Source organism: Bipolaris zeicola, assembly GCF_000523435.1.
Source record: "Bipolaris zeicola 26-R-13 unplaced genomic scaffold scaffold_10, whole genome shotgun sequence".
In the NCBI taxonomy this organism is placed as follows: Eukaryota; Fungi; Ascomycota; class Dothideomycetes; order Pleosporales; family Pleosporaceae; genus Bipolaris; species Bipolaris zeicola.
The window spans coordinates 181,010-203,610 of NW_006912059.1; the positions used below are offsets into that span (position 1 = coordinate 181,010).

Below are 22,601 nucleotides of genomic sequence, written 5' to 3' on the forward strand. Positions count from 1 at the left end.
AAAACATCCACAAACTAACAAAAAGGTCCATGTGGTATAGTTATTCAATTCATTTCACCCATTAACCAATCATCAATCTACAATGAATATCCCATTGAAAACACGCCCGACTAGAGCAAAGAACCCTACGACTGCATATTAAAATCCCAAACGCCCGAGCCATCCAAATCCAAGGGGGGTTGGAAATCCAAAATATCGCTGTCTGCTAACGGGAGTTGGGACTCGGAGTCGGGGTAGCTTGTCGCAACGGAGCCTTGGTAGCTTGACGGCGGAGGAGGAGGAGGGGGAGAGAAGTTGTTGGGAGGTTGATGTTGATGTTGGTGGTAGCCTGATGATGATGATGATGGTGGTGGTGGTGGTGCGGTGGCATGGCTTTGGGGGTGTGAGTGTGTAGTATCAGTCATGATATCATCCAAGCCCCAGGTCTGAGAGAAGGATGAGGTATCGGCTGTGTTGATAGGAGCAGCGCCAGCACCAGTCGCAGTAGGACTCTCCTCACCTCCACTCATCCGGCCGCCATCTTCATCTTCCGTTGTCGCCGCCGCCGCCGTCGTCGTCGCTGTTGCGCTTCTGCCTCCCATCTCCATAACCGCATCATCCAGCATGTTGCTCAAACAGCGGGCGGCTAGGAAGGCCATGTCGGATTTCCGGCCGAGATACCATAGTCCTTCGATGCAATCGCCGCATCGCGCCCGCGCTTGCTCGCGTTCTTCGCGTGTGGAGTCCGTGGAGGCGGCGATGGAAACGAGTATGTAGCCTGCTCTGCATAGGGAACGGACGAAGACGACGGTCCAGGGTTCCGTCAGTAACGCCGCTTCACTGAGGGCAAAATGGAATTCGCTCCGTACACCCCCTGCGGCTGCAGCTGCCGCAGCTGCAAAGTCCTCCTCGCTCTGCGCTGCGGAATGTATACTCGCCAGACTCAGATCCGCGACCGCCAGCGCATTTTGACGGCGCAGCGTCGTCACGAGGTTCGCAGCTAAGCGGCAGGCGCGCTCGTTGGGGAGCGATAAGGCTGCAGTGTCGATTGTGTGGAGGAGATCTGAGAGGAGGAAGATGCCGAGGTGCCAGTGACCCGCGAGGAGAATGTACCAGGATTGAATACGCGTGGGGAGTGTGGCATGGTGGGTTATGCAGTCTGAGATGAAGGGGGCATAGGTGCGGGTCCAATGCGTATATACTTGGAAGGCGGCGTTGATGGCGGACTGTTGTTCTGTCATTAGTATGACATCTCGAAGATGATGGATTTGTGGAAACGATCTTTCAAGTTCCTTTTTGAAATGACGGAATTTGACCTACCTCTATTTTATCTGCTGACGCTCGTCGTGATACGAGCGTTTGAATCTGCGATACCCGTCGATACAATAGTACTTTTACCGGCGCGGCGGAGCTCAGTGTTGAAGCAGCGAGTTTGTAACTGCATGGCCATCTCGTTGCTTCGGGGTCTGCTTGCGAGTCTGGGCTGCGCATGAACAAGTTGCCCCATACTTTGTTGTCTTCTGGGTTCTTAAATGCCTCACTTTCCACAGTCGCGGCGTCGATGGTGGGGTCTGGAGGGACAGGATGAAACTGGGTGTTGAACATGTTTGGTATTACTGGCCATGCGGTCGAGGCAGAAGTGGCGGCGGGGGGAGGAGTGGGCTGGGTGGGTTTGTGGCTCTCTGGTCGAGGGAGTTCGCAGTCTTCATCGTCGACGACTACTGTGCGTTCTGATATTGTGGCTGATAATGTGTCGAACATGACGCCGAGCCAGTATAATAGGTTGAATGTGTCGCGGTCTTCTTGTCGGAGAGGGTCTTGGAACTCCCCGTCTGCTGTCCTAGGCATGGCTTGTTCTGCACGCTCCAGTGCGCGTCGCTGAGCCATCATCTGGCGCAATGCTAGTTCCAGAAATATGGGTGCTTCGTCGTCTTGTATGATGCTCTTGAAGTATTCGTATTTGGCTTTCAGTTGGGAGACGCTGTACGGAAAAGGGCGGGATATGTCGAGAGGCCGCTGCGTGAGCGAGAAGATGATCATTGCGAAGACCACGCGGAACGAGTCGATGCCAGCTGCACGGTGCAGTATCTGGGATGTCTGGTGCCATAGACCTTCTTGCATTGATCGCTCAAAGTGATTCGACTCTGGGAATTCGTCCGTTGAGAAGTTGAAGTCTGTTGGCCGAGCCCGCGAACCTCGGTCACCTGCTTGAGCCCACTGCGATGCAAAGGCCACGACGGCCATGTTAAGTGCCTTGGAGGCTGTACGCTCTTCCTCAGCCGTCAAGGCTCGTATACGAATGGAGTTGTACGCTCTGTCAAGCTGGATGACACGGTTGTACATTCGGTTACCCCATATCGAACCCCATTCCCTGTTTGCCCTTCCTGCTGATAAGGCGGACGGCTTGTGTTTCTGTAGTGTGTACGGACAATTGTGCTCGGTCAGCCAGCATGAAAGGGCGTTTTCCATGCTGTCGTTGTAAATTCGAAGTAGGCCGTTGGTTACAAAACCACGTGAACTCCTTTCCCCTAGGAGCATGTCCTTGAGCTGAAATGAACCGTCACCCATCGGCCGCTTATCTCTAAACCTTCCATCGAATGAGGATCGTTGGGAGTGTGATGATGACAAGAACGGGCCTCGCCCGTAGCTCTTGCGTGGTCGCACTGGCACCAGATCGCTAGCATAGCCGGAACCGCTCATCTCGTTATCGATATCCTCAAGTGGCATGTTGTTTGAGTCATCTTCTTGATCCTCCTCTTCCCCAAAAGACTTTGCCCAGCGTCTTCTTCGGTCAGCTACCTCGAAACTAGTGTTGCCCTGGAAGCCGTGATGCTGAGTCGTGGATCCTTCGGTGCTGTCAATGCTACTTTGAGTCCCAGATCTTGTCCTCTTTCGTTGAGGTTCCTGAGTTGAGTTGACAGTAGCTTTCAACCAGTTGAAAGTGCAAGCCTGATTTTTTCGGAGGCAGTTGGAACAGGATTGGCCTGTAAAGTCAGCAAATCTTTCTGCATCGCAGGCTCTTTTGCTGCGTCGACACGCATCACAACTGCGTCTTTGGCGGCGGCGAGGGGGATCGGGTAAAGCCGATGGGTTGGCCACGTAAGTCGGAGGTGGTGGTTGTGATGACTTGTCAATGTTTTCCGGGACCTCCTTCATAGTACTGCCTTCGAACGTCTTGAGCATCTTGGATATTTCGAGCTTGCACACACACACACACACACACACACACACACACACACACACACACACACACACACGAGATGACCGGCCAGATAGACTCATCAATAGTGCCCCAGGGGCAGAGACTATAGCGGATACTTGAGGCACCATGGATGCAAGCATTGCAGAGCACGGTGTCCTAGTCCCTGCAACGACCCCGCTTTTTTATATTCACTGTACCCATTGCGGGGGATGGACTGCGAGGATGCGAAATCTTAAACCTATTCCAAAACGTCATAACCGAGTCTTGGTTTCAAAACTGATGGCTGTCGGCCTGAAGATCCGCTACGTGCCGCTTATGCTGTGGACCATTCAAAGCGTGATCGCCATACTGAGGCGCTGCTCTTAGTTAAGATCATGTAGCAGCACAAACATATAGAAATCGGGCACACGCGTTGGGCGGTGACGAATTACACGTGAAGTGCATTGGCGTTCGGTGTTTTTTCCCTCAGGAATAGCGCCTTCTCGGCCGTTTTGGTCAAACCTGGATCCCTAGCTGAAGCGCTTGCTTCCGCATCGCCTTTTTCCATCAACCAAACGAAAACACCTGCCAATTTGAGCTTGTCATCGACTCCGCTAATGTACCCTGTCTCACCAACTCTGTTACGATGCCTTCCCTATTGCGATGGTAGATGCAGTGCTTGCTGGAGCACGAAGAAGCAGTCCTTGCGTGGCAACAATGCCTGCATCTTACTCCCATGGACACAGCCACTAGAGGCCAAGGAACCTTGCCCGAAATGATGTGCTTCCCCGACCTTCTCTCTGCGATGAGCCGCTCGACATAAACGTTGAGCAATATTCCTGCGGCCCGTTTCTAGGCATAGAATAGATCTCGGGAGTACATAGCGTTCGTTAAAATCGACGTCAGGACCGGGATACCTTGACAACGGAAACCCGGAAGATGTGGTTGGAATCTGGAACAACTGCTTTGCAATGGTTGGTCCGAGAAGCTTCACACATGTCGCTTGACGTGACACTCCTGAGAGGTTGTGCTAAAAATCGTTATCAACCATTGACCCGATTATGGATCAAAATATTGAGTTGAATCTGCAGACTTACTGACGTGTCCGAACGGCTCTGAAACCCCAGCAGTGGTTGCTTTGTACTAGAAAAAGCCCGGTAGATAGCCCCTGACAGGGAGTAGAGAATGTTTCTTTTGCAGCATATCTCGCCGCCAATTACCAAGCCACGTTGTTATGGTGGTCCATCTGTCCAACCGTACTTTTGCACGCGCTCTTCGAGAATCTTCGGTACTTGATCACGGCTAATTGAATACCCAAGATTGTGCAGCATCGACACACGTGGCTTCAACGTTATATTCGTCAATGTAGGTGTGGTGTGCGTAATCTTGGACAGAAGCTCCCAAGTGCGAGATTCTCTTCATAAAGCCGTAGGTAGATGCGCTCGAGGGCTGCGTTCAAAGTCTGTGCTCCTGTCACATGTTCTCCATGCATTGTCATGACATCTTCTGATTGCTCGCGATACATATCCGAGCCTCACCAAAATCGAAAAAGAGCGGTCGACGGGTACCGATTTCCGTTGGGAGATCGGTCCAATCTAGAGGGTCGACGGGACTACCTCCATTTCTTATCAGAGAAGGTATCTGCAAGTCCAGCCGTCTGAGCCAGTCGGATGCAAAGAGGGACGGCTCGAGTTTTCGGGTCTATTGTTCCGTCTGCCTCAGAGAAGCGAGCTTTGATCCGTTCTGGGCATAATTCCATCTCTTCCGATTTGCCTGAGCCTAAGGTTGTCTTCTAGCCGAGATGCATAGCAAGTGCGTTTAGTATGATTGCTTCGGCACTTGACGTGATCTTAAAATGTACTGTTGAGGATCGTAGGCCCGTAATCACACGATCTGTCCTTCTCGGCTGCCCGGGCAAATCAGTCTTAGCTCTTCTTTGCAGCGATACAACAACCGCCCTGGTATGTGACCTGCCCTGTCATGTAACTTGGTCTGTATGCGCGAACATTGTGAGCCATTGGTAAAACGTTGGAAAGTATTTTGGTGGTGGCTTTTCCTATGCCGGGTAGGTCTCGAGGGGCGAGTGGGGAGCGTTTCTCCAAATACAACGGTATACTTGGGCTCTGCAGGATGAACAGAGAGGTTAATTTCCTGTGAATATACATGACGGGGACACCAGCAATTTGAATCATGACGTTTTGAATCGGCCGGCCATTCTATTCTACATCGGTACCGAAGAATCGAAAGATGGGGCATGGATTTCCCGATACAGAAGTCGGCATCATTGATCCGCAGGACGCTTTGTCGTCGTAAGCCTGCTTGTATTCTTTTCCCTGTAAGAGTCGTCGGGATACCGCGGCACATACTTGACTAGCTCGAAGCGGTGGATATTGCGGAAGCGGTCCGGAAGCGGATCGGAAGCGAGATCGAAACCATTTGGTAATCAGATAGAATACCGTAAACAAAGGGATGTGAACATCAAAATTTCCTTTGCATTTGTTCTCCTTTCTTGACGAGACAGTTGATAGTTAGAGGTTGTGAAGCGCTGCGAAGAGGTATGTATGCGTTGCTTGCTGTTGTAAAAAATCCAATATTCTCTTGCTGAATGCATAGTATCTTGCTGTTCTGATCACTATCTTCTTCACAGGGTTTTCACTTTCGTGGTTTCTGCAAGACATCAGCTGGTCATAGATACCGGATGTTTTGGATTGAAGAGTGCTAGATGGATTGGGGATGCGCATCGCCCTAGTCCAGAGTGCATACTACGCTGGATAGTCATCTCCCGTCTTAGTTTGGAACGCCTACTACCAGACGTCCAGACCGTTGAGCGCATCGACCTCAATATTTAGGCGCAAAACTTGGTCGCAGGCATCTTAACACTTCCATGTAGCTTCGCTGTGCTGATATACTGTCTTGGTGATCAGTTTTGGTATCGTTTTCATTCACACCCTCACTATCGAGTCCTTCACGCTGACAGATTAGAGCAAGGTACTCAGGACAAAACTGACTTTCTATGAGCTGCAGCACAAGCCAAGGACGTTAGCATCGAAACCCTGAAGGAAGGATTGCTTGGTGATGCTAGTTTCAATACTCAACATACCTGTCATGCATGTCCTCTCGTTTACAGTATCTGCACCGACGTGCTACGTCGAAACATGCAGTCTACTAGTGATCGCAAAATGACGTGTTTTAAACCCATTTGGGTATAGAGCTGCTGCGTAGCTTCCCCCCCCCCACACTGTTAATTATTAGCTAATGGTCGAAGGGTCATGGTTCCTTCTTTTTAGTTTGAAGATCCCCCGCTTCCTCTTCCGCTACCGCCTTCACTATACCGACACCCATCAGGATGGATCTTGGGCCGAGAACTACCAATGCTTAATACGACTACACATGAAGACGTGGGAGCGTCGTGGTTGGCCGATATGCTCAGGTTGATTCGCATTACCCACTGGCAGAAAGCCGTCTTTCAGGCCCCCAGCGAAATTGGTCGACGACTGAGTCTTGCTGCTTCGTTACACCAACGCATTCGCAAGCGAAGAGAACATCTGTCTCTTGAAGGATTCAGGGCGAGACCCGAGACCCCTGTCGAAGCTCATGGGCTCGAACTGCCACCTTTTGTCTTACGATGAGCTTACCGATTGTGGCCACAAACTGCACGTGGATGCTTGGTGATCTCAGAACAGTGGGTCTCGGAAACGGGCGCGGCATGGGATGTGGTCATTCGACCCTGAACGAATGGGTTGACAAACCCTGCAACAATACATCGTAACACCAGCTCAGCAGCTAGGGGTGTCCGCCTCACTTGTGGTCCGAGAAGACGATTGCGAGGGAGGACGAGGTACATGATATATACATTGCACAGGCACGCGACGTCCTACGGCCGAAAGCAAGGGGGTTCATCGGATTAGCTGCCAATAGCGGCACAGCCATCAATGAGCGAGCTTCAGGTTCTCAGCATACAGGCTCCCCAGCGAGCTTATCTTTGGGTCGAGCTAAACAGACCGGATGAAGTTATCTGCAAACGGTAGCGGGCGATAGGTTGGTTTGCCACAAGGCGTGTGCGTTATATCCGTTTCCCAGGAGCACGGACTCGGTAATACGGATGGGTAGCAATAGAATTGCTTCCGCGCGGGACAAAGAGGGCATCGATTGACTTCGCTTTAGCCGCATGCAAAATCACGTGGATACGATGCTTGCCCGTCGACGCAGAACCGCGCAAGCTGGCACAATAGAGCAGTAGGGGAGTGCAGAAAAAAGGGCATCCAGAGCACTCACATTCGTAGGACGCTTCATGTTTCTTGGACGCATACCATCATGCTCTGCCTGCCGTTTTCCGAATACCGACAACCAACTTGGAACGCGAGTCGGCATAGTTCCCTTTCAACGCCAACGACTGCAAATCTGGCCACTCAGCAACGGCTCCCAATGAGGCATCCAAATCCCATCCCGCCAATTAGTCCGTCTACAGTGACACCGCCTGTTCGTCTGCTACTCCGTCTGTCAGACCCCAGCAAAAGCACTCGAGTCCGCAAAAGTCACACTCCCACTCGTCTCTTGCCCTCCCATTTCCCCTCCTCACCACCTGCATATGACGTGTACCCAGCGGCGCAAAATACGCATTAATATCCCACTGCGGCTCCCCCTCCCCCCGCTTCGCTACAGACCCGCAAGATGACGTCCCAAAAACCATGCCTTCCGCATCTCTCTGAGCCCCAGCAACATCACCATGCAGAAATGAGCCTTGATACACACAATTCTGCCACGTCTCCCACTCACCAGAACTGAATGATGGAGCCATACCACCCAGCGACGCATACGAGCCACATGCATACGACCACGAATCCACCCCGCTTTCGTCCCATGTCCTGTGTATTGACGGATTCGTCCGTGCTGGGCTTTCGCCCCCAAACCCAAGTTGACGCCGTATGCTTTCCTCGCTGAAACCTTGATCCAGATTCGTGCACTCCGGCCCGTACACATGCTCGCTCGCACCTCGAGACCGCCCATTATTCGTTCTCGCATCGACATGCTGCGGGGAAACGAGTCTATCGTTTTCACTAGACTCGGTGCAGGCCGGTGGCTTTCGCGGCTTTTTCTTGTTGCGGCGTCTAGCCATATTGGCACGGAAGCAGGAGGCGAAGAAAAAAGGGAAGAAGGGGAAGAGGACGTGTGCTTGTAGGTAAGGAACACGGAACTTGAAGACTTGAGATTGTGGAGTATTGGAGAGACTTATGTCGAGTGTTTATAGGTATGTCATGATAGCGGTGTTTGGGGTAGTGAAGGGCAGCATGTATTATATCATGTGGAAAATACAGGTAAGTGAATGTTGTGAAGGTGAAACGTAATTGAAGTGATGACTAGATCGAGTCATGTGTAGATATCAAACTGATCTATCTAGGCAAAAGATTCAATTCTTTCTTAGCTCAAGCATCACACATCCAGAATCATGTGAAGTTACCAGCATCTAAATCACAGTCCCCTTTTACTCAGACCCAACCCACATACATTCACAGCTGCAAACCAGAACTAGATTCTAAGCAAGTTTCTCACCGGTAACCTTGTACAGCATACTTCCACTTCCGGGCTCACTAACCACAATCGCCTGCGCCAGCTTCTCGTCCGTAATATCGGGAAACTTCTTCTTGTAGTACTTCTCGATCCAAGCCTTCTTGACAGCCTCGACCTTATCCTTGGGCACAAGATGGACACTGCATCCGCCCCAGCCCGCGCCCGTGAGACGACTACCACACGAGCCCGCCGCACGCGCCAAGTCGCACAGCTCGTCTAGCTCAGGGCAGCTGCAGTCGTAAATCTCGCGGCACGAGTCCTGGGTTGTGTTCATGAGGTCGCCGAGGGATTGCAGGTAGTCTTTGTCTTTTGAAGGTGGGGACGCGAGGAGGGAGCGGAACTTGATGACGCGGAGGGCTTCTGTGAAGACGTGCAGGGCGCGCTGGCGGAGCATGAATTTGTCGGCGCGGACGGGGAATTTGGACATGTAGCGATGGTTTAGCTCTTCGACCGAGATGCCGAGGAGGCCGCTGATTTGTTCCCGTGTGTAGCCATCTTCTTGTGGGAGGTAGTTTTCTGTGTGCTGGATCAACTTTGTGAGTTGGGTCTCGAATTCTGAGACGGAGATTTTGGTGTTGTCGGCTACGCCCTCTTTGTCTTCGAAGTAGGTGTCATGGAAGCCGCGTAGGCTGACTCCTAGTGGCGAGGAATCTGTTGGGAGATCCTTCTTCAGGCCAAATGCCTTTGCTAGGAAAACTGCTGCGAGAGTGCACTCTACTACACGCAGGTTATAGCAGACTGGGGCTGTGACATGCTTGTCTGCTGCGACGAAACTTTGAGCTGTGACAAAGGCGAGCTCTGGGTCGGTTTGTGGGAATTCGATGTTTGTGCACTTGAGGCTGGGTTTGAATGAAACATAGAGGGCAGAGCCGCGCAGAGAAAAGACTGATGCTGCTTGATCCATGCTGAAACGCGTTAGTTATGAAGATAACGAACCGAGGTGTTTGCTTACCCTCCGGAGTTGACACCGACTGAACGCTCAGATACAATCGCAAGCTCGCACAATTCGGTCTTGTCAATGTTTTGTTCACCATTCGCGCTCAGCACAGCCAATGCACTCGTGCAGACAACGGAGGCCGAACTTGAAAGTCCACCTCCACTTGGGACAGTTCCGTCGCATACAATATCCATTCCGACTGAGGTGAATTTACCGCGCTTCTTCTGCAGAAGCTGTGTTACACCTTTGAGACCGGACTTGAAGTAGTTGGTCCACTCATGTTCTGTCGCATCAATCGGAATCTCTCCCTCAGGGATGTCGAACTCGCGCGTGGGGAATTTCTCTGAGTTGAGGTTCGCAATGCGTACTCGGGGCTTTTCATCAGATGGTCTGACAGCGACTGCCATGATGAAGTCGGCTGTGATAGCCATTGGTAATACCTCGTAGAGAGAGTAGTCAATGTGCTTTATATCATGAGCCTCCAATCATATAACGTTTTACCATAGTGTTTACCTCGCCAATAATATTCACGCGACCAGGACTCCGGGCGAAGAAGTCGGCCTGCTTGCCATAGAGCTCTTTGAACCTGGCTAACAAGCTGTCCCATCGCTTGGTCTCGACTGGGAGCGCGTCCTCTGGGTAAATGTCGCGTAGCGACGATGCCGTTGGAACTTCCATGTTGACAAATGTGGACGTGGTTTGATAGGAAGTCTGAACGGCACAAAAGAAGAATCAGAGGAAATCAGGCGACAAAGAGCTTGAAAAACAGGGAAGAGGATTCAATTTGAATTCGCGGAGAGTCGCAAGATCTCGCAGACTGGCGCAGCGGGGTCCAACTGACGACAAGTGGGGTCCCCAAGCTTAGCCATTTCGAGAAGTGCATCCGACGACACCAGATCCGGACCGTTGACTGCATCGAGCATGCGAGCTGCAGGTACCGTCTTTAGTTCCGATGGCGCACTCTTCTTCAGGGTACAAGCCACAAGGCTGATCAGCTGCCAGTGCAAGCGCCATTGATGGACAACGGACCACGGACCCGAAGGGCAGGCTCTTGCTAGAGCTTTAGTTTCAGGGGCACTAAGGATATCGAAATGACCAACATTCGCCAGTACCCGATGCATCGAAAATACGAATGCTGAGTTGACTTGGGCCGAGTGTGACAGTGTTGCCATATTCCGAGGTAGAAAGATCCAAAGTGGGAAAAGTCGAATTGGATGTTTTGAGCATTTTTTCCTATTTGGTGGGATAAATGCTTAGCCCAGACCTCGTCCCCGGCCACGCAATCCCCGCCCTATGCCACTACCAGCTCTGCCCCTAGTTGAATCGCTGCGGCTGATACCTCGTCCTCCTTGTCCGCCTACTCCAACATAATTGCCTGTAGAAGATGTCGAGGCACCTCGCGGTCGGCCCCTGCCCCTACCCCGCGTGCCTGCTTTTGCTGCAGCTTCGGCCCTTTGACGGTCTTCTTCAATCTTCCTTGCTGCGGCCTCTCTCCGTGCCTGCTCTTCAGCTGCGCGACGTTGTGCAGCCTGTTGGCGATGCGCTTGTTCTTCTTCAATATCAACTAGATCCTGCGACGCGCCTTGCCATTGTGGGTTCAGAATAAGGCGCTGGTTGTGTTCGGTTTGCGACAGGATGCGGGTCCATGTCTGCAGTAGGGTGGATGCGTTTTGCACAGTGCGGGCCACGGTCTTGGAAACATGTCAGCTGAAGCATTGTGTATCTTCCAAATTTGTCCCTTACAGCCATGTTGTCTTTGGCCTTTTGTAGGCTCTCAATGACACCCTCAATGACTTTGTTCACGTTTCGTATGCTCTCTAGCTCCCTACGCAAAGCCTCCTCCCGCGCCTCTTCTGCAGTATAATGGGATTCTTTTGCGCGTGGTCTGGAGCCGGTGGCGCCTTCTGCATCGCTTTCGACATCTTTTGTCTTGTTCGTTTTGCGCGCTGCGGGGGTGTCGAACAACGCGTCGCCGTCCGTATCGGAGTCGGAGAGGTGCAGCGCGCCCAGATTTGGTGGATCCATTGTGCGCCGTTTTGCCTTTGTGTTCTCAGCAGAGCAGAACACGTAGCACTGTTCGAGCTGGCAGGGTTTCGGACGAGCTGACAGGTGTTTGGCGTGTTTGACGTATTTGGGTTGGCGGGGCAGGCGTTAGGCGGTTAGGGCAGGCCGGGGGGGTGGAGGGTCCGGGCGTTTGTTGATGTGCGCCCGCCCTGACCGCTTTGCCAAGGAACAGCACCCGCCATCTCCCAGCCTCGTCACTTCCTTCATCTTGCAGCGACCCTTCCCTATCTGAGGCAGCCCCCATTGTCTCCACCCGCCCTTGGACTGCACCCTCACCCTCACCATCACCACAAAGCCCAGCTATCGCATCCACGCCCGCGCATATCGCTACAGCATCTGTTGAGCCTTGGGACAAGTGCGCGCAGTGTCATTGGAGCTTCGCTTGACTTGTTTTGATTTTGGATACCCACTATTCATACCCATTGCTACACCAACATCGCAACTGCCCCCCATAAACAAACACGCAAACACCCAACATGGAACGCACCCCCTCGCCGCCCCGTCGCCTGCACACTCCGCCTGCACCGCACCATGGAGACAACTACGAGCCGTTTTCACCGCGTCGGTCCAGCAGAGTCGCCGCTCGACGCGACATTCACATTCACCACGCGCAATCAACCCCACGAGCTAGGCGCGACGTGACACCCACAGCTGCGTCAAAGTCACCAGCTGCCCGCGCAAACGCCTTGGCTCTCTCACCTCCCTCTTCACCTCAGCAACTCCGCTCTCCACGCTCCACCCGCCGCGCACCCTTGGACTCTACTCTACACGACTCCGACTCGGACTGCGCTGCACCTTCTTCAAGCCGACGCCTCCTCTTCTCTGCAACGATGGCACCAGGCATGCTACCAACACCAGCCAAGACGCCCCGCAAGCGCCGCGTCGACGACGTGAGTTCAACTGCGCGGGTCTTGTTCCCTACCAACCGACCTTCTACCATTGACGAGGCCATGCCAACTCCCCGCAAATCGCGCAAGACTAAGGATCTCTACACCCTTGAAAGTTTCGCAAAGCACATGGAGGAGACCACGGAAAAAATCCCCATCTACACGGATTCCAAGGAGCGCATTCCCACACCTGGAGCCCAAGAAGAGAACCCGTTCCTCACTACCAAGGGCAAGGGAAAAGCAAAGAGGGCTCCACAAAAATCGAAGAAGACACTAGACATCAAATCGGCCAAGATGGAGGAGGCAGTCGACCGTGACGAGGGTATGGTTTACATTTTCCGTGGCCGCAAGGTTTTCCGCAAGTTCCATGACGATGCCCCATCTGGCGCCTCGGACGCCGAGCAAGAAGACGAACTATCCGCCGATGACAGACGAGTTCGTCGCCAGATTGGTCACGAGGCCCGTCGCCCGCTCACTCGGTCATCTATCAAGCCAAAACTCCTGTTCCAAGCCGAGATCAAAGAGCGCAACCGTGCGAACGGTATTGAGGATGAGGACGACGAAGAAGCGGCAACCGACATTGAGCCGACGGTTGCTACGCCGAGCCGGAACAAGGGCAAGAACGTTGTTCAAGCCCCGTCTCTAGCCACCACACCGCCGCCTACTGTTCGCAAATTCAAGAAGGGTAAGTTTTCTCAACTATCGCTGCCGAATTATCTGATACTAACTTGATCTCAGAAATCTCTTTCGACTCTTGGACGCGAGTCAAATCAGCACACAGCTCCAGCAGTTCAGCCAAGTCATCCAAGAAACGCAGTGGGGAGCCGCTTGAGCGCGAAGCCAGCGACAAGCGAGCTCGAAGTGAGCATTCCACCTCTTTCCTGTCAATCGACAAGGTCTAACGGCCAAACGCAGCCCGTTCGTCTTGATGTTAGTTTGCGTAATTAACGGGAATGGCGGAACAATGGCCATTGTCACCTACCAGATTAGGTTCTCTGACATGTTCTGGTGCATAACCCATTTTTGGTCATATTTGCATAGCAAGCGTTGTTTTTGTTTGACCTACTTTTCTTCTTCTTTTCTTCTTGCTCTTTTTCCCACCTCTTTCTGTTTTTTCCTTCTTTCTAGAAAGAAAAAGATACCCCATGATTACGAAAGAAGAGGAAAACAGTGTCTGACAGCTTGAAGCCAGCACTTTTTCTTCCAAGTAGCTCACTCTGGTTTTGCAAGCCCGAGCTTCTTTTAATTTCTGTAATGTTTGGGGAGAGATGCGAGGGCTCCGACCATGTTCGTTGATTGCCTCGCGCGAAGGGAGGATGGTATGTAGGTAGCGTACATATATAGATGACGAGCTGCGACTCGGAAACGTTAGGAATTAGCGGGATCGTATTGGTCCCCCTCAGGCGCCTCTGGACAGGGTCGAGGGAAATACGGGGGTAATGACGGCGGGGGGAGTAAAGGCGACTTTTGTAGTTTAGATGAATGTGAAAATATAACCAAGTACCCAAATTTCCTACTCCCATCTCATGACCATGGTTTTTTGCTAGAAGCGCTCAATTATATAAACTACATTTTTTACTACTAATACATCTGGTATATATATCCCCTCTAATCTCTTAGCCAGAGAGCCATGAAAAAACCAAAGACTAAAACGATCCACTCATCGCCTTCGCGGTTCCAAGCTCAGAACACAGAAATAAAACTACTTCTTCTTATCCACTTTTGTAAAAAAACTACTCATCTTCCTCATCCCACTCGTATCCACCTTCTTCAACTGCTTGATGCCCCTCCCCTCCATCTTCTTCTTCTTGTCTTCCTCCTCCTTCTTCCGCTTCTTCTCCTCCCGCTCTGCCATCTTGTCGTCGTCTTCCAGCACTGCGCGCTTCCGCGACACGTTGTCTGTTATGCTGCGGAGCGCTGCGGCTTCGGCTTTGAGCGCGGCGATGGCGGAGAGGTGTGTGGATAGCGGTGTGAAGCGTGGGGTTAGGAGTGGGGTTAGGAGGGAGGTTAGGGGTGGGGGTAGGTAGGAGGATGTGAGGTAGGTTAGGGATGTGCGAAGGCGAAGGAGGTGGGGGATTTCTGGGGGTGTTGTGAGGGCTGGGGTGACGGTGTCTTCTTGTGTTGTTATTGTGGTGGTGGTTTCTGACTCGCCGGTTTCTGTGTTGCTGGTTGAGACGGCGCTTAGAGTGCTTTCTTCGCGCTTGATGTTCATGATGGGGATTTCCAAGGCGGTTTTTATGAATTTTTCTTCAAGAGAGGCGGGGAGGCCGCGCTGGATCATGCGTTCGGCTTTTGCGACTAGCACTTCGATGAGTTTGGGGAGGGAGATGCGGTACATGGTTTCGTCGCCGGCGTCGACAGTGTCGCAGATGAGGCGGATGCGCTTCTCCAGCATGGATTTTAGGGATGCATGTTGGGATAGGAGAGCCTTCCAGTGCGGCGATGAAGAAGACAGCGTGTCGAGGTAGTCGTCGAACGCAAGGAAGTGCTGTTTTGTGTCTTTTGCGGTCTTGGGTGCGAGCGCGGGCAGGATGAGGAAGAGGAGATCGACGGGCGTGGCGATGAAAAGATCTGCGCTTTTGGCGACATATCCACTGCTTATTCTTGAGGCATCTGTATCTTCCTTCTCTTGTTCTTGTGTAGTGCCATCGTTACTGGTGATGAGCCAACTTCGGCAGTCCTTCTTTGGGGCCGCAATGCGAGTGAATTCGTAGAAGCCCCTTTCTGGACAAAAGAAGTAGCGCGACGGTGCCTCATTTGCAGGATTATCCAGAGTGACTATGCGCGCATCCCGAGAGGCATTCTTAGGCAAGACAAAAAGTTTGGGTGGGTTTGGTGCACTTGCGGGGAGTGACTTTGAGGTACATGTGGTGGGCTCTGGTGTAGTTTCTGTAGGTGTCGCCTTGGCGGGTTTTGAGCGTGTTCGTGCCATTGCAGCAATGGTATTTGATGTCTGTATAAACCAAGTCTATTGCAATCTCCGGGTTGTATGTTCTGTTCTGTTCTGTTCCTGGTGCTAGGGTGGTGTTCAGTCGCGTCGCGTGCAAGCAACGCGCGACCCCTGCAAAGACGCCAGTTTCGGATTAGATGAGAAAGCCGTTCCCACAGGCGCTGTCATGTCTGGGATCAACCACGCAACCCGGTGTCAACAAACGCCCACGGCTTTCGGCTACACCTTTGCGCTCACACTCACACTACCAAACGCCCAGGCACACGCCCGTTGAGAGCCTCATTCTGCCCGTGTTGCTATGGGCCCTGTTGAGAGATACACGCTCACAACACTGCACCACCACAACAATGATTGTGCGCGAGAGTCCAAAGGCCAAAGGTGCGTCATTCGCGCTGAGACTACCATAAACACACGCGCTGAGTGTATCCGTACAGTCAAGGATAATCAACCAAACTGGCCCCCGCAATCGTCTGTGGAAGCATTGCTCAGCTCGCCCTCTGCACGCAGAAAATACGAGAGTCGCCGCGAGCGCAACTCCGTCTCACCCTCCCCCTCGAAGCGCCGCCCCATGTCGCGCGACTACACCCAGCCCACGAGCGATGGGGACGACGATGACGAAGAAACCCTACGTCTCCAGTTGCAAGCCATCGAGGCAAAGTTGAAACTAAAGGCATTGCAAAAGAAGAAAGCAGAATCTGCCGACGCTGACCGTAATGGAGCGTCCTCACGAGCCAGCATAGCCAGCACGATGCGCAGGGCTGACCCATCGCCATTGAGCAGTCAAGAAGCGGGCGTACAGGTGCCACGCTCTCCCACCCGAACACGACCACCACCCGACGAGCCAAAGAGTCCTGCACGAGTCATGCTGGGCATCGACAAAGGACTGACGGCACGTGATATTAGTCTCAAGCGGCCTTCGAGCGTTCTGGCCGGGCGGGCGCGAGCGGGGTCGCTCAAGGGCAGCGAGACCCCTAAGATCAAATCTTTCAGCGAGCGCATTGCCGAAAGCAGGAACAGAGACAAGGACCGTGAAGAGAGGGAGGAGAAGGCCGAGCTGAGGAGAAACAGAGGATTTGGCTTGCATACCATCGAAGGCTTAGCAGAACGGCCATCACTTTCTAGGACCAGTTCTTCTCAAGGCTCTGAGACACCGAGTTCGCGCGAGATGCCCCCGCCGTTTTCAAGACGTACCAGACCTCAGAGCCGCTCCGTTGATTTGAGAATTCCACCCTCCCCTCGACCTGGCTCCACCTTGTCTTTCCGCAACGACACTTCACGTCCGGTGTCCTCGTCTTCCAAGGCATCTTCCTCTAGTTTTGGCTCAATCCCAACCGTTTCTCGATACGCCGAGATCTCGTCCCGAGATGACAGCTCAGAGGCCCCTAGCTTTGAGCCTTTTTCTGGTCTGCACTTGAAGTCGCGCGAAATGCAGCACAATGTCGTCACTCGTACTTTGGAAGGCAAGACTGTCCTCACTATTCCCCAGTTGCTCAAGACGGTCAAGGCACCAGAATATGAACCCCCGGATTGGGAAAACGACTATGTTGTACTAGGTGTCATTTGCTACAAGTCAACACCGCACAACTCCAAGAATGCCGCTAAAGATCAGACTAAAAGCAGTCAAGAATCGGCAACGGATCAAAACGGCAAGTTCATGGTAATCAAGTTGACTGACCTTAAGTGGGAGCTGGATCTATTCTTGTTTGATACCGGCTTTTCCCAGTTTTGGAAACTTCCCCTCGGCACAGTTGTTGCCATCTTAAACCCCGACATCATGCCGCCACGGAACCGCGACACAGGCAAGTTTTCCTTGAAGCTGACTAGCTCAGACGACACCATACTTGAAATTGGAACTGCACGGGACTTGGATTTTTGCAACGCGAAGAGGAAAGATGGAAAAGATTGTGGTCAATGGATTGATGGCCGGAAAACGGAATTTTGCGAGTTTCACATCCAACTTCAGGTGGACAAGGCCAAGAAAGGCCGTATGCAAGTCAACACCATGACTGGCTTTGGTGGAGGCCCGGGTAGCAGCAAGTTTGGCATGTTTGGTCGAAGTGGCGCTTCGAAAGGTGACGAGCTCAAGCGCGAAGGAAGGTATCATGATCGCGAACTGCATGAGACTGTGTACATTGCCCCACGACCTGGAGGCGCTGCCAAGCTCATCGACCGGGATCACCAAAACTGGGAAGGGGGAGTGAGCCGCGAAGACCGCTTTCGAAAGCAACTGGCTGAGAGAGAGAAGGAGCGCGAACTTGCTAAGAAGCTAGGCACTATAGGAGACGGCACTACTGGAGCTGATTACTTGCGGTCGAAAGGCGCTGGCACTCCGAGCCTACCCACCAGAGCACGCCCTTCTTCTCTCATCTCGACAAGTTCAAGGCTAGACAAGCCGGCCGAGACGGACTTCTCCAGCCTACTCAATCGCACGTCCAAAGACATCTCCCTGGCACCTGTAAAACGAAAACGAGCCGCTTCGGGCAAATCGGTCACATCGACCGATCCAGTAGGGTGGGCATTCAAATACGGACGAATCCCGTCTCCCAAGAAGGTAATACCTTCGGCATTTCGCGGCACGCGTGAGGCGAGTCCTGCGAAGAAGAGGGCTCGTCTACTGTTAGATGGAAAGGGCATACGTGAGCCTGGCCGAGAAAGCCTTGGCGGACTCGACGTAGGACTCATCGCTGCCCTCGACGATGACGACGACGATGATGATTTGGAAGTTGTCTGATTGATTTTTGTTGTGCTAAAGGCGTTTTGACGTGCGAAGAATATCCCGACATCATAGGGGATGATGGTATGGCGTTACAAATACAGCTCGCTGATTGGCTAGAGCTAAGCGAAAACGGATATTTCGACTTTTCTGGGCTCTGGATACCACATGGAGGCTCACCACAGCCTTACAGTAACGATTTTCACTAGTGTACAATATCAATTTTTCTTTTCACATACCCAACATTGGGCCCTGCATTTCCATCGTTGACGCTATACACGAGATACCCACTTTAAGCTTCTCTCCTTTTTCTTGCAGGTGGTTGCCATAGCGACGCCGTCCGGAGAGAAATCAAGGCACTGGAAAAGTGAAGGGTCCAGGGGTTTAGGTCAGGCAGCATGGCGTCCACAGGGTCTGAGATCGGCGATAAGATTTACGCCCTGATCAACTACGAAGATCCCTACGTCCAGCCCCTCATACTGTCCGCCCTGGAGAAACGACTTCCATCATCGTCGTACGAACTCATCACTTCGCTATCCCAACTTCCCACTCCCTCATCCCGTCTTTTGCAGTTTGTTCAGTATGAATCCATTGATTTCGACCACCTCATGGAGCATTCATCTACCTCTCTGGCCAACGCCTACGTGATCCGCAAAGCACTGATCCGGAAGCATTATCTTAGCACCACCATTGCCAACTGGATTACCAAGTACCCTGACTCGGTTCTCAAGAAACACGTCAAGCCCAGTGTGGAATTCGAGGTCGACTATGCCGAATTTCTGGACGATGCGCTAGTAGAAGCATGGGAACTGAAGGAAAGCTGGGCACGAAACGAAGAGCTTGGTGATGATGAAGATGGTGCTTCTTCCAGCAGAAAGGAATGGTGGATCCTGAAACCAGGAATGAGTGATAGAGGCCAAGGCATCCGCCTCTTCTCCAGTGAGCAAGAACTCACCGAGATATTTGAGGAGTGGGATCCAGACAGCGACAACGAAGATGAAGAAGAAGATGCCCCCAGCGATTCCAATACGCAACAGTTGAAAATAGAAAAAGACGAGGACAACGGAATCATAACCTCCCAGCTCCGCCATTTCATCGCTCAACCATACATACACCCGCCTCTTCTCCTCACCCCACCAAACAACCCCACCAGTGACCTCCGAAAGTTCCATATAAGGACCTACATTCTCGCCACCGGCACCCTAAAGCTCCACGTCTACAAACCGATGCTCGCTCTCTTCGCAGCCCATCCCTACCTGCCCCCCTGGTCCACTGACGTTGAGCCTAACAGCCAGGAAGCTATGCGCGCCCACTTGACCAACACTTGTCTGCAGGACAGCGGAGATCGAGAGGGTTCCGTGGGTTTGTTCTGGGATTTACCAGATACTCTGCCCACCCAGCCAAGTTTCTCCGGATCATCTACCAGTGAGGGTGGAGATGCAGGACGCAAAGTAAACGTACCGTCAAACTGGAAAGATACAATCTTCCAGCAAATCTGCGATATTACTGGATCAACGTTCGAAGCAGCAGCGAGAGGAATGTCTATTCACTTCCAGCCCCTTCCCAATTCTTTTGAGATTTTTGGTCTGGATTTCATGGTTGGAATCAGTGAAGAGACTGGTGGGTTGAATACGTGGCTGTTAGAAGTCAATGCTTTTCCGGATTTCCGACAGACGGGGAGCGATTTGCAGGGACTTGTGAATGGGTTGATGGAGGGGGCTGTGGAAAAGGGCATTAAGCCGTTTTTTGGACTTGAGGGAGCGGAGAATGGGGATATGGTAGAGGTACTGGATGTGGATTTGGGGAGGAGGTAGATGGTTTGGTTTTCTTGTGTCACGAGTATGAGGAATGTGCCGGCAGATTGTCATATGCTCCTTGCAGCCACGAGACTATGGATCATGTAAAGGCATTTTGATGTCTTATTGAATTATTTCCCAATCTCCTTTTCTAAGTGATGAACTAGGGTAATAATTGAGGTAATCTCTCCATTCAAAGGTCACAAGCTGTGTCGAAGAGTCAGTATATAATGGCTCTACAGACTATGTTGATTTCACTTGGCAAGTATCATGTGCTTCAGCGATATCTACAATGGTATTGAATCTTTCGCTTGCTATGAGGAGGGGTATAGTACAATGCAATACGCGCGCTTTCCTCTTTCTTCCTTTCTATATTTTCTCTTTTTCTTTACCGTTTCCCAATGATTGGTAGGTATTTGTACAATTCATCATACTCCTTGCCCACCCATCCTGGCATCAATCCCTCTAGACCTACAACACCAAGACTACCACCCAACCATAGCAAAGTCAGAGCAGCACTAATTCCGTTGATGGTGTACCACCTCCTCTTCCTGACCAATGCCCTGTTCTCTTCTGTGTTCTTTACTTGGCTTGGTGCAAATCCCAGCCACTTGGCGGCACCCCAGACAAAATGCCATGCGCCGACGCTCACAAGGGCTGTGAAGCCGGCGAAGGAAACCTTAGGATGTAGCGCAAAGCCATGTGAGATATAATTTAGACTGATCAGCGATGAATCGCCGTGTGCATACAACGGCAATATTCTTGTTGTCCAGATATGAAAGCCAGCCAGGGGTACTAACGCATACCCCAAAGCACTCGTCCCACTGACCACCGGCCAGGGAATGGTGCGCTTTTCCCTTCGTGTCTCAGCGCCATACCGCAGCAGCGCTTGCCGCCTTCTCCAGAATCGCAGCGCAATTCCAGATGTAATATGTGCGGCCAATGGCAGAGCAACGAGCAGGGGTTCTGTGAGAGCGGACTGGTAGTAGGGACGGGTGAGAAGAAGGTAGCGGTTACTTTCAACGACGGAGCGGGTAGCCAATGGTATTATGGAGACGTTTGTTATGTGCAGGGCGGCAAATGCGGTGAATGTGTACGACGAGTACTTTTGGATGCGAAGGACTATGTCGTGAGGGTACATCAGTAAGCGAATTAATTGTAAAAGGACAATTGCGACAACGTACGCCACCAAGCAGGACCTCTTTCACCTAACCTAAGTCCTAGAGTATTCATCCGTCTGATCCCCCTCATTTCCTCTGTCTCGCCCCCCTCGGGCCGCTCTTGGTCTGGGAAATAGCTCTTTTCTCGGTACTCGGGCGGTGTGTCGACGGGCGAGGGATCTACTTCGGTCAGCCCTATGACGCTGCCGTCGTCGTCGAACGGCAGGTCAGTGTTGACCTCCATGATTTTTTTTTGGCGAATTCAGTCGTGCAAGGTGAGTGCGGGAAACGGGGATTTATCAAGTATGGGGAAATGCATCAGGATGGGGAATTGCTTTGCTGGCTGAGACTTGGGATGACGTTGATTCGTGCGTGGGTCCGTAGCGGTGGGTCTGTGCCAGTTGGTGTGGACCGAGGCGGTGCGCCGCAACACTAAATGTTTCTACAACTTTACGCGTTTGTGAGACGCACCTGACGCGTGTTGAACCCACCAGTGCATTGAAAGGCGAATTCCTGTGTCTTTCAACACATTCAGAGTCTTATCATAGGGCTTTCTGGGAGATACCAAAATGCCTCCAGTACGTCACCTCTACCTTACCTACATCTCTTGTACCATGCATACATATATACTTACATGGCTTGCCAGCGCAACAATCCCCTCCCCGCCGCTGTGCGCCTCTTCAACTGCGCAATATGCGACAAAGGATACCCGCGCCAACTCGACTATGAAAACCACCTTCGCTCCTATGATCACAACCACCGCCAGCGCCTTGCGGACATGAAGAAGCTGACTGCATCCAACGAAGGCGAGAGCAGCACCAAACCCAAACAAGGCCTGGATATGCGCAGTATAGATGTTGAGAATGCGAACAAGAAGCCTGGTGTTGGGAGCCGGTTCACCAAGATTGGGGGTGGTGGCGGGGCAGTCGCAGCGGGGAGCAGGTTCAAGAAAGTGGGGGTCGCGGTGGGCGGAAAGGAGAAGGAGGCTGGATCTGAGGGTGTGGAAGCAAAGAAAGAGGAGGAGGGGACCAAGACTGAGGTCAAGATTCAAGAACCTGTTGTTGCTGCTACTGCTCCTGCTGTCGTACCTAATTCACAGGCGGATACCAAGGAAGTCACCATTATGGCGGATGAAGATGCAGGAGAAACTACCACGTGGGAAGAGTACGATTTCACCAAGCCGACGGGATGTGATCACGCAAGCTGTCCGGGTTGTAAGACGGATGGCATTTGGAGCGGCGAGTGGGTTGCTGTGAGCGGGACCTGAGATTTGACGTCCATGTGAGAGATGAATTCACTAAACGACTTTGATGAAGAAGATGTCTAGTTGTAAAGACGTTATTCATAATATCGACACGACGACGAA

General features: G+C 52.1%; 11 protein-coding genes across 11 annotated transcripts; 5 read left to right on the forward strand and 6 right to left on the reverse strand.

Annotated features, from left to right (window-relative positions):
- Positions 1–125: 125 nt before the first annotated feature.
- On the reverse strand, positions 126–2,517 carry COCCADRAFT_32976 (uncharacterized protein; the record flags this gene model as incomplete). The annotated part of the gene is made up of 2 exons (XM_007709645.1): positions 126–1,205; positions 1,300–2,517. The coding sequence occupies 2 exons, from the start codon at positions 2,515–2,517 to the stop codon at positions 126–128; spliced, it is 2,298 nt and encodes a 765-aa protein (XP_007707835.1).
- A 1,260-nt stretch (positions 2,518–3,777) lies between these two features.
- Positions 3,778–3,939, forward strand: COCCADRAFT_84491 (uncharacterized protein; the record flags this gene model as incomplete). Its single annotated transcript, XM_007709686.1, has 1 exon — positions 3,778–3,939. One exon carries the CDS (start codon positions 3,778–3,780, stop codon positions 3,937–3,939), a length of 162 nt encoding a protein of 53 aa, XP_007707876.1.
- A 3,683-nt stretch (positions 3,940–7,622) lies between these two features.
- Positions 7,623–8,276, reverse strand: COCCADRAFT_84528 (uncharacterized protein; the record flags this gene model as incomplete). Its single annotated transcript, XM_007709687.1, has 1 exon — positions 7,623–8,276. The coding sequence occupies one exon, from the start codon at positions 8,274–8,276 to the stop codon at positions 7,623–7,625; it is 654 nt and encodes a 217-aa protein (XP_007707877.1).
- A 417-nt stretch (positions 8,277–8,693) lies between these two features.
- COCCADRAFT_84462 (uncharacterized protein) lies at positions 8,694–10,343 on the reverse strand (the record flags this gene model as incomplete). Its single annotated transcript, XM_007709688.1, has 3 exons — positions 8,694–9,633; positions 9,681–10,129; positions 10,179–10,343. 3 exons carry the CDS (start codon positions 10,341–10,343, stop codon positions 8,694–8,696), a joined length of 1,554 nt encoding a protein of 517 aa, XP_007707878.1.
- Positions 10,344–10,918: 575 nt separating this feature from the next.
- Positions 10,919–11,690, reverse strand: COCCADRAFT_84522 (uncharacterized protein; the record flags this gene model as incomplete). Its single annotated transcript, XM_007709689.1, has 2 exons — positions 10,919–11,356; positions 11,409–11,690. 2 exons carry the CDS (start codon positions 11,688–11,690, stop codon positions 10,919–10,921), a joined length of 720 nt encoding a protein of 239 aa, XP_007707879.1.
- Positions 11,691–12,205: 515 nt separating this feature from the next.
- On the forward strand, positions 12,206–13,518 carry COCCADRAFT_32979 (uncharacterized protein; the record flags this gene model as incomplete). The annotated part of the gene is made up of 2 exons (XM_007709646.1): positions 12,206–13,301; positions 13,355–13,518. 2 exons carry the CDS (start codon positions 12,206–12,208, stop codon positions 13,516–13,518), a joined length of 1,260 nt encoding a protein of 419 aa, XP_007707836.1.
- An 800-nt stretch (positions 13,519–14,318) lies between these two features.
- On the reverse strand, positions 14,319–15,548 carry COCCADRAFT_84582 (uncharacterized protein; the record flags this gene model as incomplete). The annotated part of the gene is made up of 1 exon (XM_007709690.1): positions 14,319–15,548. The coding sequence occupies one exon, from the start codon at positions 15,546–15,548 to the stop codon at positions 14,319–14,321; it is 1,230 nt and encodes a 409-aa protein (XP_007707880.1).
- Positions 15,549–15,913: 365 nt separating this feature from the next.
- Positions 15,914–18,297, forward strand: COCCADRAFT_22637 (uncharacterized protein; the record flags this gene model as incomplete). Its single annotated transcript, XM_007709623.1, has 2 exons — positions 15,914–15,944; positions 16,001–18,297. The coding sequence occupies 2 exons, from the start codon at positions 15,914–15,916 to the stop codon at positions 18,295–18,297; spliced, it is 2,328 nt and encodes a 775-aa protein (XP_007707813.1).
- A 380-nt stretch (positions 18,298–18,677) lies between these two features.
- COCCADRAFT_1329 (uncharacterized protein) lies at positions 18,678–20,093 on the forward strand (the record flags this gene model as incomplete). The annotated part of the gene is made up of 1 exon (XM_007709602.1): positions 18,678–20,093. One exon carries the CDS (start codon positions 18,678–18,680, stop codon positions 20,091–20,093), a length of 1,416 nt encoding a protein of 471 aa, XP_007707792.1.
- A 370-nt stretch (positions 20,094–20,463) lies between these two features.
- Positions 20,464–21,479, reverse strand: COCCADRAFT_84398 (uncharacterized protein; the record flags this gene model as incomplete). The annotated part of the gene is made up of 2 exons (XM_007709691.1): positions 20,464–21,197; positions 21,260–21,479. 2 exons carry the CDS (start codon positions 21,477–21,479, stop codon positions 20,464–20,466), a joined length of 954 nt encoding a protein of 317 aa, XP_007707881.1.
- Positions 21,480–21,804: 325 nt separating this feature from the next.
- Positions 21,805–22,502, forward strand: COCCADRAFT_22640 (uncharacterized protein; the record flags this gene model as incomplete). Its single annotated transcript, XM_007709624.1, has 2 exons — positions 21,805–21,813; positions 21,882–22,502. The coding sequence occupies 2 exons, from the start codon at positions 21,805–21,807 to the stop codon at positions 22,500–22,502; spliced, it is 630 nt and encodes a 209-aa protein (XP_007707814.1).
- Positions 22,503–22,601: the final 99 nt, after the last annotated feature.